General features: G+C 36.4%; 3 protein-coding genes and 1 pseudogene across 11 annotated transcripts; 3 read left to right on the forward strand and 1 right to left on the reverse strand.

Annotated features, from left to right (window-relative positions):
* Positions 1-1,200: 1,200 nt before the first annotated feature.
* On the forward strand, positions 1,201-6,209 carry LOC102631430 (hypothetical protein). 6 transcript variants are annotated; one of them, XM_052438177.1, is made up of 6 exons: positions 1,202-1,435; positions 2,196-2,717; positions 3,099-3,205; positions 3,535-3,636; positions 5,029-5,092; positions 5,531-6,209. In XM_052438177.1, exons 3-6 carry the CDS (start codon positions 3,122-3,124, stop codon positions 5,989-5,991), a joined length of 711 nt encoding a protein of 236 aa, XP_052294137.1. In that variant the 5' UTR covers positions 1,202-1,435; positions 2,196-2,717; positions 3,099-3,121; the 3' UTR covers positions 5,992-6,209. The 6 variants fall into 6 exon arrangements, with proteins under 6 accessions (XP_024948329.1, XP_052294137.1, XP_052294138.1 ...); XM_052438178.1 differs by having other exon boundaries at positions 2,196-2,293; XM_006490971.4 differs by lacking the exon at positions 2,196-2,717 and having other exon boundaries at positions 2,969-3,205.
* A 422-nt stretch (positions 6,210-6,631) lies between these two features.
* LOC127901249 (elicitor-responsive protein 3-like) lies at positions 6,632-8,075 on the reverse strand. 4 transcript variants are annotated; one of them, XM_052438181.1, is made up of 5 exons: positions 7,856-8,075; positions 7,414-7,482; positions 7,194-7,269; positions 6,983-7,097; positions 6,632-6,826 (listed from the first exon to the last, which is right to left on the reverse strand). In XM_052438181.1, the coding sequence occupies exons 1-5, from the start codon at positions 7,920-7,922 to the stop codon at positions 6,803-6,805; spliced, it is 351 nt and encodes a 116-aa protein (XP_052294141.1). In that variant the 5' UTR covers positions 7,923-8,075; the 3' UTR covers positions 6,632-6,802. The 4 variants fall into 4 exon arrangements, with proteins under 4 accessions (XP_052294141.1, XP_052294139.1, XP_052294142.1 ...); XM_052438179.1 differs by having other exon boundaries at positions 7,194-7,314; positions 7,856-8,073; XM_052438182.1 differs by having other exon boundaries at positions 7,414-7,479; positions 7,856-8,067.
* Positions 8,076-9,167: 1,092 nt separating this feature from the next.
* LOC127900864 (transcription factor MYB3R-2-like) lies at positions 9,168-11,524 on the forward strand (annotated as a pseudogene).
* Positions 11,525-12,348: 824 nt separating this feature from the next.
* On the forward strand, positions 12,349-13,716 carry LOC127901505 (uncharacterized). The gene is made up of 3 exons (XM_052438973.1): positions 12,349-12,656; positions 12,834-12,980; positions 13,212-13,716. Exons 1-3 carry the CDS (start codon positions 12,447-12,449, stop codon positions 13,353-13,355), a joined length of 501 nt encoding a protein of 166 aa, XP_052294933.1. The 5' UTR covers positions 12,349-12,446; the 3' UTR covers positions 13,356-13,716.
* Positions 13,717-13,786: the final 70 nt, after the last annotated feature.

Raw genomic sequence — 13,786 nt, forward strand, 5'->3', positions numbered from 1 at the left:
ACACACACTGACTGGGATTTTGCTAGCTCGTCTGCAATGTTCATAGTGTCTTGAAACTGGCAAGGAAAAAAAAAAATAATAATAATAGAAGAGGAACCACAAAATGGGAACCGGGCTGATGGAAAGTAAAAGGTGTTCAAGAGCCTACATTTCTTCAAGCAGCAGGATAATTGAGTGTTGAATCACGTCAATGGCTGGAAAGAAATCATAGATAGAAAACACTTGATCACAATATCAAATGCCTTTTTGAATTAGATTGTTCAATTTTCTCTTAGTTTTGCATTAAGAAAACGAGAGGAAGAGAACAGTCAGTTAAAAGTTTATGTGTTGGATCGATTTTTTTATATGCCAAGGTTGAAATCAACTTCCCAAAACCGTATCGAACGTACATGGTAACTACTTAAGCAGTTACCATGTGCGGGACGGGTGGGTCGCCCATCGTCCAACACAGGTGTTAAAAAAGAGAAAGATGGTCTGGAGTAAAGGCTACTAAGAGTTGCTTGAACTTCTTGATGATTTATTTCCTTGAGATTTTCAAATAAGTTGAGATCATAAATCAATTCTTTTCCTCTATTCCCTTTTCAGTTATGAGATTTTCCAATTTAAGATATTTAATTTTTGCAGTAGACAACATAATAATATTTGTTACCGTCTGTTGAATGGCACGATTATGTTTATTTAAGGAGATTCTTCTGGTGCCTTCTTATTTATTTAGAGGTTAAATAACGTAGTATAGAGGTTTCACCAACTTATTAAAGCTTATTCTCTAAATAAATCTCGGCACTTTTACACCAAATACATACAAGGACAAAGGATTAAGATACTTTGCACGAGTACAATGCTGAATTCCTCTAGTAATGCGAACTTAAACCTATGATCAAATACTGAACTTTGATCAATTTCAGTTTTTACTATTGAGTTTTTTCTCCCAGTTTTAAGCTTCTTAATTCTGAACATGTATATGCTTTAAGCTTTCAATTTTAGCTATTTATGTTAACACTTTCCAAGTTAATTGTGATTTATAATTATTCATCGTTTGATGGTTATTGATTTATGATTATTATGTTAATGTTTTGGTACTTAATAGCTAGATTATCATTTTCATATATGAGCGCGCCTGTTAAGGGTTAACTCTTCAAAACATAAGGGTATTTTTGTCATCTACCAACATTTTTGGAGCTATTTATCTTAACGGCCCTCAGTTTGTGCTCCCTTTGAAAAGATAAGGAGCTATTAAAGGAAAAACAAAACTGCGAGTTGTTAGAATTTGGCAATTTGGGCTTTCCGCCCTCTCACAGGCGGCAAAAACACGGTGTCGTTTGACTGAGCGGGAAGCTATGGCGGTATTGACGGTGACACCGAAGAAACGGTCTAACAACTTTTTCGCGTCTTTGATTTACGTTTGGCTGCCGAGAAAACGGTGGAAGAAGTAAAGGTTCTCTCGATCGCTCCGGTTATTTCAAAGTGCCATAATGAAACATTTCTAGTTTGTTTTTAGTATTATTCTACTTGCAAGTTAATGTTTAGAACTTGATTTTCTTTCCTCTTGTATTACCTCCCAAAAGCGTTACAGAAAGTATTTCAAAGATATTTGCTTTTAGAAATTAATTAATTTTGTTTAATTATTTTAACTATTTAGCTGGCTTTTCTTTCCAATTGCTAGAAGATCGTTTTGTTTATTATCTTTTGTGTTTGTATGTTCCCCAGAGGCTTTTAAATGGAGAGGATATAAATTTGTTACCTTAGTTATTAATTCATATTGTACTGAGATAAATTGGAGAGCTATTATATATTTTAGTGCATCTGCAATGTGTTTAATTGGAAAGTAATTTTACTGAAATGGCATAACCGAGGGCTAAGTCGAGACACCTGATCAGTTTGACTTATGGTTTATGAACGTTTCATGAAAGAAAGGCTTAGCTTGTGCAGTTTTCTTCCGTCTTGCTAATTGTTGAATAGTTGTATCTTGTTCTTTCAACTGATTTCCAGGCAGACACTGAATGCGCGTCATCATTGACAAATGAAAATATTTGTTGCACAGTTAGATCTTGAAACAATGGAGTAGAAAAGGAAAGCACTTACCTGTGGGAAGCTTTCCATGTCCTCTTGTAGAAACTGTTGTTTGAATTGCATTTGTTCTTTGATGTTGTGTTCTTAAATGCATTATGCCCTAATGTATTCCTATCTCTCGTTAGGTTAGGGCCGGGGGCCTGGTTGCTAGCTCTAGAGACTCTAAAAACTGAACAAACACCTTTAGTTTTGGGAAGTCTTTTTACCAAGCAAATCGCATCAAGTAAGTGAGATGGAAACTTGTCTTGAAACTTGAACAACCTTCTGGAAGTTCCTTGCCTTTTGCTCCAGGGCCATACATTTCTTTGTTAAATTTTATTACCATTAAAATGGGAAAAGTGGGTGACAATTGGGGGAGGGGCTGGCAAGTCCTTATAGCTGCCACTTCATGTGCTGGCTTGCTTTGGAATTGTAGGGATCAACACTGTAATAGCCTTTACTTTCCTGATTACAGGTTCATTGTTCATTGAAAAGCTTTTTCATGTAAATGTCAGTGAACAATCTGACTATTGAGGGTCTTCCACTTCCTTTTGATAATTGAATGTTTGTTATTGATGTTGATTACCTTTTTGGGGACAAAAAATGAGACTGCTTCTTTCAGCTATGCTGTGCTTGTAGAGAAGGTAGTCTACCTTGCATAACTTAAGGTGACTTGGATTTTATTATTCTTTACTATGGAGTGGCTCTTAGTTCTTTGTGCATTTTTTATCATCACAGAAAAACTTACCAATTTCAATTAGCTATTCTATTCCCTTAAAAAAGGTTAGCTATTTTGTTTTGTTTCGTTTGCTTATCACTGCACGCACAATAAATGTAAAAGAAAATATTTACTAACTAAAAGGGTTGATTAGCAAATAAGAAGAATTAGTTTCCTGATTTATCATTGGGCACGTTTTAGGTCTCCAGTGTTAACACGCGGAGATAATGGGAACATGTGGCGTTAGAGGCAGCTTATGTGTCTTATGCATTGCCCTTATAATGCCTCGTTTGCATCGGAAAACCTAGTTTAAGCTGCTTTTCTCACACAGAGTTGAAGGAGAGATTTTCCAATATGGCAGACAAAAAATTATCAGGGCCGATTCCTGATGGCTGGAGCCTTGAGATCAAAAAGAAGAAAGATGGGTCTAAAGTTTTGGTAATTAAGCATTTAATCAATATATTTGTGATTGCTACTATGTAAATTATTTGTCTCCAGTGCTATCATAACACTTAATAGATTTTTTTTTTTCAATGTTGTTGTTGTAGATTGATTTGACCTGATCAGTTTACCATTACTGTTCATTTTCAATTTTAACAATAATGATCAGGAGTAGCTCACTTAGCTGGTGTTGAAATTTTTTTTTTTTTTTTTTTTAATGTTGTTAGCCTACTTTCCTTCTTATGGTAGAATTAAACTTTTAAGAGAAAAAATAAAATAAGAGGGAATTTCGTTGACATGTTCCTTTGGAACTGTGGCTGTTGCAGTCCTACATCTGCCCTGGAACAGGACAATGTTTTTCCTCCTATGAGGATATGATGCGATATGTCATCTATGCCAAAAACGCTGAGCTTCCCATCTTTGTGCCGGTAAGTATGAGCTTCTTTTGCTTTAATGTTTTTTATCTGTAATATTGTTTATTTTTTCTCAGCTTATGCCTAAAATTCGAATGTTAATATTAGGAATCACAAGGGATAGAATTTCAATATTGCTAAATGATATATGGAACCATATTGTACGTGCTAGTTATTTGCTTTTGTTGATTGCTTTCAAAAATTCAGTACTTGCTTTTGTTGATTGCTTTCAAAAATTCAGTACATATATTCGTCTTGGGCCAACTTAGCTTAGCCGGACTTAGTAATTATTGCAGTTTTTGCCCATCCTTCATACCATTAGACATTAGTATTTTCAATTGAACTGTTTTTGTTTTTGTAAATCTTGTTCAAAGCACTCGGTGCTCCAGACTTCTCTGACACTACCATTGTCATTCTCCCCTCCGGTTTATAAAGCCCCCTACCGTTAATAATATTTCACTAAGTGACAACATTTTCTATTCAAAATTTTTGTTAAAGTCCATTCGTTTTTCAACTATCAGATTTGTCTATAGAAAAAGACCAAATAGCCCTCCTAAAAGTGTATCAGCTCGTTTAACATTGCAACATCAGAGTGGTTGTGGTGGACTTTAAACATTAAAGGGGAAATGGTTAATTTTTGCCAAAGGTCAAAACCCTGGAAACTTGCCTCAGTTCAGGCTAAAGAGGGCTTTCTTTCTGGTAATAGTTGTAATTGGTCAGTATTCTTCTTCCTTTATTGCATATAATGTAGACGACATAGTTTGTAACTTCTGTTTGGCTAGTACTAGTTCAGCTCCTCCAAGTGACCTTGGCTTGTGTATTTGGGTTTTAAAAGTTAACCACCTTTTTGTTTCTCTTTTCAATAGAAGTCCTTATTCCTAATGAAATGCCATTTCTTATTCGAAAATTGTTCTCCCTGCTGAGTAGTTATAATTTTAAACTTCCGCTGTGGTTCCTTGAGTAGTTTCAATCAATATTTAAAATCGGAATAGCTGTGTGTAGTATTCTAGACCATGAAGATGGTGTTGCTTCTGCTGTATCAAAGATTTTCAACTCTGAAGTAGCCAACAAGGCAGAGATGGATGCCCTTGGTGAGATAGTTTGAGGAAGCCAGAGCAAGAAAGAAAAGCTGCTTTATGTCATGATGATCGTAAACCTTTTAGGGTCTAATTGTTGGGTTTGCTATGGATATGATATCACGATTTAACATTTTGGTTCTGATAAGGCCTCAACTTTTCCACAGTTACACCCTGTATCTCCTTTTGTAGATTTTATTATTATCATTTTCTTATTGTTGGTTTCCTTGTAAAATGCTATTCTTGTTGTAAATATAGTCTTCTGATTGGAGTAGTTATTTCCCTTTTTTCTTTTCCCTCCCTAATTTGTCCTTCATCTTCTCTCTTGTAGAACTTCCCATGGTGGCAGAGGAACCAAAATGCTGGCCAGAGCTCTGAGTCTGCTGATGATCAGAGTAAAATTCTTACCTTCATGACTATACTGAAAGGTCTTTCATTTCCCCCGCTTTACAAGTACAATGACTGGGTGCAGAATTAGTGGTCACTCACCTGCAACCCTTTAAAAACTTGAATTACCTTGTGAAGATGATATTTCTTCTGATTCTGTAATATACCATCTAGTGATCTTACCACCCAGGCTGGCTATCACCTTACCAAAACAGCTCCACATGTATCATCAAATCTGTCTCACAATAAAACCTTGAGGGTACTTTTGAGCTGAGCATCGTGTCATTCATGTAAAAGAGTTTATAATTACTTGTAATGTCTCTCTCTAAAGTGTTGTTATTTGTTACTGTAGAAGATACATGCTGAAATTAATAACTCTTTAATTTAGATTTGTATGGCAGATAATTTGTTATGTGATGTTCAGCTACCCTCTCTTGCTGGTGCAGTTGAGCAAAACTTGGACTTAGACAAAGGCACTGATTTGGAGAAAAGTTTGGACTCGGTGAAGGGTGCTAATATTGAGAAATATTTGGACCCAGAGAAAGGCTCTGATATTGAGAAAAGTTTGATCTCGAAGAAAGGCACTGATGCCAAGAGCTTAGACTCAGAGAAAAGTGCGGATGCAGGAGAGAATCTGAAACCCCAGAATAATGCAAGTGACAACCTCTCAGCTCCTGCAGCAGACACCTTTACTCATGAACAACTGTTTTTTTTACAGCAGATACCCAATGTTCCTCCTGTGCCAGCAAGGTCCCATGGTGAAGAAAAATCTCCTCTGGTGGCAATCCCCCCTGCCATGATTCAAGAATTTGCCGCGGCAAACCCAAGGCCCAGGCCTGGGGCTTCCAAGCCTAGGCGCTTCCGTAGGTGGGGTCATAAGAAGAGTGCAGCAGGGAGATATAATTAAGTTTTCAGCCTCCAGTATAATAAATAAAGCACCGTAGAAGCGATAAACCTATGGCTGCTGTTGTTTGTGTCAAAAACCTGGTTATGCTTTCTTTCTGTTTTTAAGTTTATGTTTGCAGAAGTCTAAACTTCATAAAAGTCTTGCTGGCGGCCTCTAAAACTTTAGGAGGCTCTAAGGTTTTTATTTTTATAATCTACCTAAGAGGCTTTTTCTATGTACATGCTGATGCTTTACTGTTTTTTATGCTTCGCATAAAACTATCAGCAAACGGCCAGGGGAAACTTCGTGCTGTTTCTGCTTTTTCCAATTTTTAAGGGTAGCAGGTTTAAACAAGTTTCATTATCCGAGCAAGTTTTCTCTGGCAATCTGTCCTCCCGGCGAGACCGATGCTCAAGAACGTGGAACCAACGCAATCGATCATTAAGATGATTTTGGTTGTTTTATGTGGTGCCGATGGAGTGTTGTTGGAGAGTTTTTCCTTTGTGAAGCAAGTTCCTAAAGGTCACACGACATGCTTCTTGGCCTCTATTTTTAATTATAATGGCGGTGGTGAGACTGTGTTTGGTAGGGCTGGGCAAGCATATTAAAGTTAAGCTCCATCTTTGTGGCACATAGTTGCCTTGCACAGGGTGTCATTGGATAAGAGAAAATTCTCTTGGAGAAAATTAAACACAAATACGCAGAGGAAACCAATATTTCCAAACAAACACTTGATTCTTTGGTGAAAGAAAAACATCAAAATCCAAAACACATTGTCATATTATGCAAGACGATTCTCCCCATCCACGACGACAACTCCGTTATCCTCAGCTCAGTATGCCCCGTCGCCGTCTCTCTGCAACAAGGAACTGGGGTCATTGAGTAATGCAGGAGAGGATTTGCTTTGCTGAAATAATATTCTTGTGATGCACGCATGAAAATTGCAAGTTGTAAAATTGTAATCTTCACCGTTTAATTATCTAAACTAAATTTCGTGAAGCGGTGCGGTTACCTCGGGCGTGAAAGTAAGGCCAACTCTAATCTCCCCGCAGTACTCCTGGTTCTTAACAACATTGTAAGCAGTTGGAGGAAGGCTTCCTTCCATGAACAAAGGCTCTAATGAAATGCTGTAAGAAGTCATACTCACACCACAACTAATTAAGCTTAATTTGTTCGTGTACACTACTTTCTATATATATATAAAAAGGGAAAATACAACTGACGTTGCTTCTCCAAGATAATCGTCGTTGCTAAATGTATCCTTGTCCATGATTTTCAAAGTGAGTTCCGTAACATCACCTGTAATTGTAAACACGAAGGTCTCGTTCCATTCAGGTCCAGATCCTGTTCAGAATCAATCTTTCAAGGACGTGATCAATGGTCTTATGGCCTGATCGGAATTTGCTTACCAGAACTAAGTTGTCATAGTAGCAACAAACTAACCTGATCCGATACTGCTTTTCTGCTCCTGTGTCCGGCAAGTAAGAACGACATACGGATCTACACTACCTGCTAGAATGAAGAAAACTCGAACATTCATAACCAACTACATTAACAGATACAATCATAGATGATTCCATTATTAATTAAAAAGATATTTTCTGTCACCTAGAACAATATATATAAGATTACATGTATTATTTGTCAATGTGATTTGATGATATCATTACAATGTTTATCGCTTAAATCCAATCACTGCGTAAGTATTACTGCAGATGAACAAAGTCAAAACCATCAGATCATAAAAAATTCTCATACAAATATATATATTTACGAATGTAAACGCAAAATAGATCTAATTCCTAGGAATAGCAAAAATGATTGGTCAATTAACAAAAATTTTGGGCTGTTCAAAGACCATATAAATAGAGCAGAGGGATCGTACCGAGGAAATCAGAATCCTCAAGGCCTTTGCAGCCAACAAGAAGGACTTCAAGCGTTCCTGTTGGCATCTTTCGGTGATATTCAGCTCAGGTGAAATTTGGTTGATTTGGTTGTCAGTTGTCTGATGTTCTGTTCTCCGTCACCCTCGCCCACCATTTACTTATATATATATATATATATATGTATAACGGTCAACCTACCTGCTAATAACTGAGTCAGCCCCAGTTGTAAAATGGTCAAATCATTTTTTGTTTTTTGGAATTATATTAAAAAAGAAGAAACTCTTTTAGAATTTCTTTAATTATTTTTATTTATATATTTTTCAAGATCGTATATCTTTTAATCCTGATGGATTTTTTTTTTTTAGGAAACCATATCTATCCAATTTAGTGAAAATCTTAAATAAAAAAAAAAACCACCCCCCCCCCCCCCCCACAAAAAAAAAATTTAACACCCAAACAATAGAATATTCTTTTCTGAGAGTAACGTTACAAATACAAAGTGAAGTACTATTATCTTAGTTAATAAATTAATGCGGAGATTTCGTAATAAAATTATATATGGTTTGACCCACAAACTGAAAATTTAGATTTTACACCATTTAAACTATTTTAGTCAAGTAATTGAACTTGACATAAAAGATTTAATTCAATTACTTGATCTCATAGTAGAAAAACTCAGCCAATTACTTTTTCTGTTCACAAAAAAAAAAAAAAAAAAACGCATTGCATTTTTGTTCACTGACTAAAAATTAATTAAATGTATATTTTACAATTATATGGGCTCACGCTATCATTCCATGATCAAAGCAGTTGATAAAATTTATCATTTAATAGAATAATGAGTGAGCATTTATATCAAAAATAATAATTCCACAATAAAATAAATAAATAAAACCCAATCTTTGCAGTTCACTTCGACTTCTTGATCTTGTCCCCCTCTATTCTTGTCTACCAATTTGAACGAAGCTTTCGGAATCTATTTGTTTTGCTAAATACCCAAAATCTTTTAATAAATTATCTTTAATTAACAGTCCCATCAACCAGCCACTCGGCCAAAGGCCGAGTGGTGAGAGGTTGGAGAGCAGCAGTTCGAACCCCCACAATGCATGTGGGGGTGTTTCCTTCCTCAAATAAAATTGAGTGAAGGCAATCTGATATTTTGCCTCTCTGCGAGGAGTAGACATCCCTCGAATATTTAAGAGGGTTAAAATCTAGGCAGCGATTGTTTCATTTACATACAATCCAAAGATTGTTGCTAAAAAGTTAGATCATCATTTATTTATTCCTTATTTTGGTTTAATAAAATTAAAAATGGTGGAAGCTAAAGATCGTAACGGTTATGAGAATAATGAGGGCTTGGTTTCTTTAATTCATCCGGTATTTGATATCAGTTCCAGCCGAGCCAGAGAAACAAAGAGGGTCTACATTCAAGGGTTCATTAATTATTCGTTTCTCTTTTGTTTCTTTTAAACTTCTGTTTCACTTATACGCAAGTAGCTGCTGTATGGTGTATTCGGCTTTAACTGAGAGTGTTGTTTTTTTATTTTGTTTTCTTTTAATTTTAATAAACAATATTGTCCAAAACAAGAAAACAGAGCCTAGAAATCTCTTCTCATGTTAACATCATCTTCTTGCATCGCAATTTGAAAGGGGCTGTTATGATAAAATTCGTTTTCACTCTATTATCACTGTGTATGTGAATTTGAATTGGTAAAAGCTTTGTGACGATGCAACTTTTTCTTGTGTAAATTTAGGAGGGTGACTGCTCCTGCTAGACGAGGTCAAATTGTTTTCAAATCAAAGTTGGACTTTCACAGCGGAATGTGTGCCTAATAGAACAGCAGTTCAGTGCCTGCATCGCTGGCAAAAGGTTCTCAATCCTAATCTTGTCGAAGGACTCTAGACGAAGGAGGTGCAAGCTATGTTAAATCATAAATCTGGAAAATTCTCGTTGTCGTGTGTGGACTAAAATGGTGAATCCAAAACTTGGGCATATTAAACGGCAACGTTTGGAGCATGTCAAATAGCTCAAAGCTTTACATGTGGCTGACTAAAAGATGAAAACGGCAAGAGTTGAAGACGTTTGGTTATGGTTAAGTGAAGCATGTGATCGAGCACGTGAGGGAGGAATCAGGTTAGTTAAAGAAGCTGTTGTCCAGGTGGCAGAAATCTGTGCGTTCTGGGTTTCATATCAGCTGGTATATAAGCTGATCAGTAGAGCAGCTTCTCATTGAATCGAAGAGCATTCTAGATAGAGTTATAAGAGAGAGAAAGAGTCATCTTGTTCTTTGTAACCAACTCTTGTGTTTCTCTGTATCATTCACAAGAATCATCAATAAAACTCATTCTGATACAAGAATCATCAATAAAACTCATTCTGGTGGCTTCTCCCGTGGAGGTAGATTGTGCATACTTGCACAATTGAACCACGTAAAATCTTTCTTTGTTTTGTGCTTGATTACTTCTTGTTTCTTGTTTTTGTTCGAGTTCTGTTCATATCCCTTTTCATCTCAAAGTTATCTTAAACACTTAAGGTTGTCCATTGGATTCAAAGCATCTTGTTTTGATCTGATTTGTGATCTTGGGCAGTGATTAAGTTGCTCAGTCTTATAGCACTTTAAATCAGTACATCGTGTCATGCTCAGAAGCTATGAACGATACTTGTTTTTGTGTCTGGATTTCCAGGAAGATGATCTTATCATTGAACCAGTTGGGAACTTGGGAAGGAGGGAAATGGAAAATGGTCTGACATAGCAAAACACTTGCCAGGCCGCATAGGCAAGCAGTGCCGAGAAAGGTACCTCAACTTTGGCTGATAGTATTCATACGCGTACTCGGCACCCAAAAAGAGAAAATGTTGGTCTGGAGCTAATGTTTGATTGTTTTCTGCAGATGGCACAACCATTTAAATCCGGATATAGAAAGAGCCGCATGGGCCTAGGAGGAGGAATTGGTTCTCATTAACGCCCAGAATACTTGCGGGAACAGATGGGCTGAGATAGCAAAGCTTCTGCCCGGGAGGTACTATTAGAATTCTTCTGCATGAGAAGCTGCGGAACCAAACATCAAATTCCATCACTGGCGCCGAAAATCCATCAAATTCTTTTGCATTATAACATGAGAAACAATTAATGTTGGTTACATATCTTCGTGATGAACTATTATTTATCCTATCTCTTTAATTGTATGGTGAAGTGAAATAGCTTTATTTCTACTCCGGGACATTGCATCTGCAGGAACATGCTTTTGCATTTTCTTTGGGTTGCAGGACTGAATACTCAGTAAAGAATCACTGGAACTGCTCAATTAGTAAAAAGATAATTCAATCAGCCTGCGTTTCTGATCTGTATAAATTTTGACATGGGAGTAGAAAATGGGAACTCTGACTCTGAGGGGGTTAAAACAAAATTTTGATCAGAGAATAGAATTATGATGACAGAATCCTCCAATCCTGAACATGCAATTGCGATTCCTCAGGCGCCACTACAGGATTTGAATACTCCAGGTTTTGGAACCGACGATAGTGATAGATATACAACTAGTATCCAGAATACATCTAGTCCCATTACTCCTCCAAGCCACATTGAAGGAATCTCTTCTCCTTGTCATCTAAATTACCATCTATCATATGGCAACGACAGTCAATGATAAAACAAAAGTGGGACAACTTGAACAAGCAACATTCGCTGACTGTTTGTTGTTACATTCGCATAACATTAAGGCACTTCCCAGCTTAATGTCGGAAGTCATTTTTTGACTTGCAACTTTGGTGAGTAACTTCTTTCATTTTCTATTTATTTTATCTGGAATAGCCTTCAAGTCCTTTTGTCTTGTTATTTAATTTTTTGTCCCGTTTTCCCTAACATTCTTCATTGCTTGTCTTTGCAGACTGATTATTGTTTTGCTGCTACACATAACTTAAATAACTATACAAACAAGAACACGCAGGACAAATCAACTACTAATATTTGTTCTTCGTTAATCTAATCAGTATTAGTAATCGTCAATGAAATTTTAGTTGAACACCCTTTAAAGTTCTTATAACACCCTTTGAAGTTCTTGTAACACCCTTTTCAAATTTTATTCTCAAACTACCTCCGGTTTAATTTTTGAAACACAAACACATAATCATTAAAATTAACAACGTTCCAATTTCACTAAAACAAAATAATTCTTGAAAATTTTTATTTATAAAATACAAACAAATCTTAAATTATTTTTTACTACATAATTTCTATTTTCATAACTCCAAATTTTTATAATTTTCTTAAAAAAACTTAATTTAAACATAAAATATAAATATAAATTATGAAATGAGAGTACAAAAAAATTGTTAAAAAATTATTTTATTTAAGTACTTAATTAAATTTTTATTTAAAATAAAATAAAATAATTTAAGTTTTTTTTTTTTTTTCAAAGATGGTTCATAAAAAATTTGGAGGACGTGTCAGAGGGCTTATTCATAAGGAGGAGTAATGGGCTATTTCCGTGGTCCGCTGTGCCAAAAAACAATTAGTAAATAATAAAAATAGGAGTAAAAAGAAATAATAAATCGTCGAGCGATCCGAAATCGGGTGGGTGGTGTCAAAAATGGCGCAACAGTCGTCGGCGAAAGAAGTAGATCCTGAAGACGTGTCTAAAGTTATCGTTTTCTTGAAGGAGGTGGGAGCTTCCAGTTCGATTCCGGACGATTGCTGTACAAACGACTCCTACTCCAATATTCTTGGCCGCCATATCAAAGTCCACAAAATCCAACGGGGCCGCCTTATCTGCCACCTCTCTGTTAAACCCGCTATCCTCGTAAATTCTCTCTCTATATATTTTAAATTCTCAATGTCAATATGATGTCGTTGTGTGTCTTGGATCATTCTGCTTCTTGGCTCTTGTGGTGTATAATATTTGGTTGCTGAACGGATCAAAATTACTCGAGTAATCAATCGAAAACTGAATGTTTTTATGCATGCTTATTTTCATCAGAACTTTTTTGGTGGAATACATGGAGGGGCGATTGCAGCTTTCTCGGAGAGAATGGCAATTGCTTGTGCTCGAACTGTTGTTGCTGAGGATAAGGAGATTTTTCTCGGTGAATTGGGCATCTCTTATCTTTCCGCTGCCCCACATAATGTAAGCTCTTTCCATTTTGAACACAGCCTAATTGTATGATTTTGACCCTTGAATCTGGCATTAATGCTCCTAGTTTTATTTCAATCTTTGCGTTGTGTGACTTTACTATTGTATCATCTTATATGAAGCTTCTCAACGGCCAGCTCCGGCTGCTGTACATTTTACTTGTTTACCCGAGTTTAGTGCTCTTTTTTTCTTTACACTATTGTTTTTCTGTTCTTAAATACACAGGCGGAGTTGATAATGGAAGCGTCTGTTGTGCGCAGTGGAAGAAATGTGACTGTGGTTGCAGTGGAGTTTAAATTCAACGACACTGGGAAGCTAGTATGTGCTTCTCATGCTACCTTTTACAATACACCAATTGCCAAGTTATGAACTTTTCAATTATAAACTTAGTAGAAGGGCAGGAGGAATTTGTAGTATGTCATCTGATTATGTTGCTGGTTTATGGGTCAGTCTGATGTATACATGTATTTGTATCTATTTAGCATTTCAGTCTTTTACTCATTTCTCCATCTATGGTACGTGGCTCCGGTGCAGCGAATGCTCAGTTGAAACAACTTTTAGATAAATACTGAGCAAGCGGGTTTGACCCTCCCATTCCACTGAAACAGAGAAGGGGGCAAAAAAAAAGGGTGGTGGTTTAGTTGTAAACTCTGCAATGTAGTCAGTTATGCTGAATATTGATTTATAGCAGGAATTCACAAGCCAAAGCCCCCATGTTGAGATCGTATAATTGGCGATGTTATCATCACAACATCATTGTATCATGGTGTGATTACTCATTGCTGTACTGCTGATTGCAG

This window comes from Citrus sinensis, chromosome 3 (genome assembly GCF_022201045.2).
Source record: "Citrus sinensis cultivar Valencia sweet orange chromosome 3, DVS_A1.0, whole genome shotgun sequence".
In the NCBI taxonomy this organism is placed as follows: domain Eukaryota; kingdom Viridiplantae; phylum Streptophyta; class Magnoliopsida; order Sapindales; family Rutaceae; genus Citrus; species Citrus sinensis.

Excerpts from the sequence above, each read along its gene's own strand:
- LOC102631430 (XM_052438177.1), top strand. The coding sequence starts at position 3,122 with ATGGCAGACAAAAAATTATCAGGGCCGATTCCTGATGGCTGGAGCCTT. Across the intron at positions 3,637-5,028 it reads AGCTTCCCATCTTTGTGCCG|AACTTCCCATGGTGGCAGAG; the intron begins GTAAGTATGAGC and ends TCTCTCTTGTAG. Across the intron at positions 5,093-5,530 it reads TGAGTCTGCTGATGATCAGA|TTGAGCAAAACTTGGACTTA; the intron begins GTAAAATTCTTA and ends TTGCTGGTGCAG.
- LOC127901249 (XM_052438179.1), bottom strand. The coding sequence starts at position 7,922 with ATGCCAACAGGAACGCTTGAAGTCCTTCTTGTTGGCTGCAAAGGCCTT. Across the intron at positions 7,315-7,413 it reads GAAAAGCAGTATCGGATCAG|GATCTGGACCTGAATGGAAC; the intron begins GTTAGTTTGTTG and ends GATTCTGAACAG. Across the intron at positions 6,827-6,982 it reads GCCTTACTTTCACGCCCGAG|AGAGACGGCGACGGGGCATA; the intron begins GTAACCGCACCG and ends TCCTTGTTGCAG.
- LOC127901505 (XM_052438973.1), top strand. The coding sequence starts at position 12,447 with ATGGCGCAACAGTCGTCGGCGAAAGAAGTAGATCCTGAAGACGTGTCT. Across the intron at positions 12,657-12,833 it reads CTGTTAAACCCGCTATCCTC|AACTTTTTTGGTGGAATACA; the intron begins GTAAATTCTCTC and ends TATTTTCATCAG. Across the intron at positions 12,981-13,211 it reads TTTCCGCTGCCCCACATAAT|GCGGAGTTGATAATGGAAGC; the intron begins GTAAGCTCTTTC and ends TTAAATACACAG.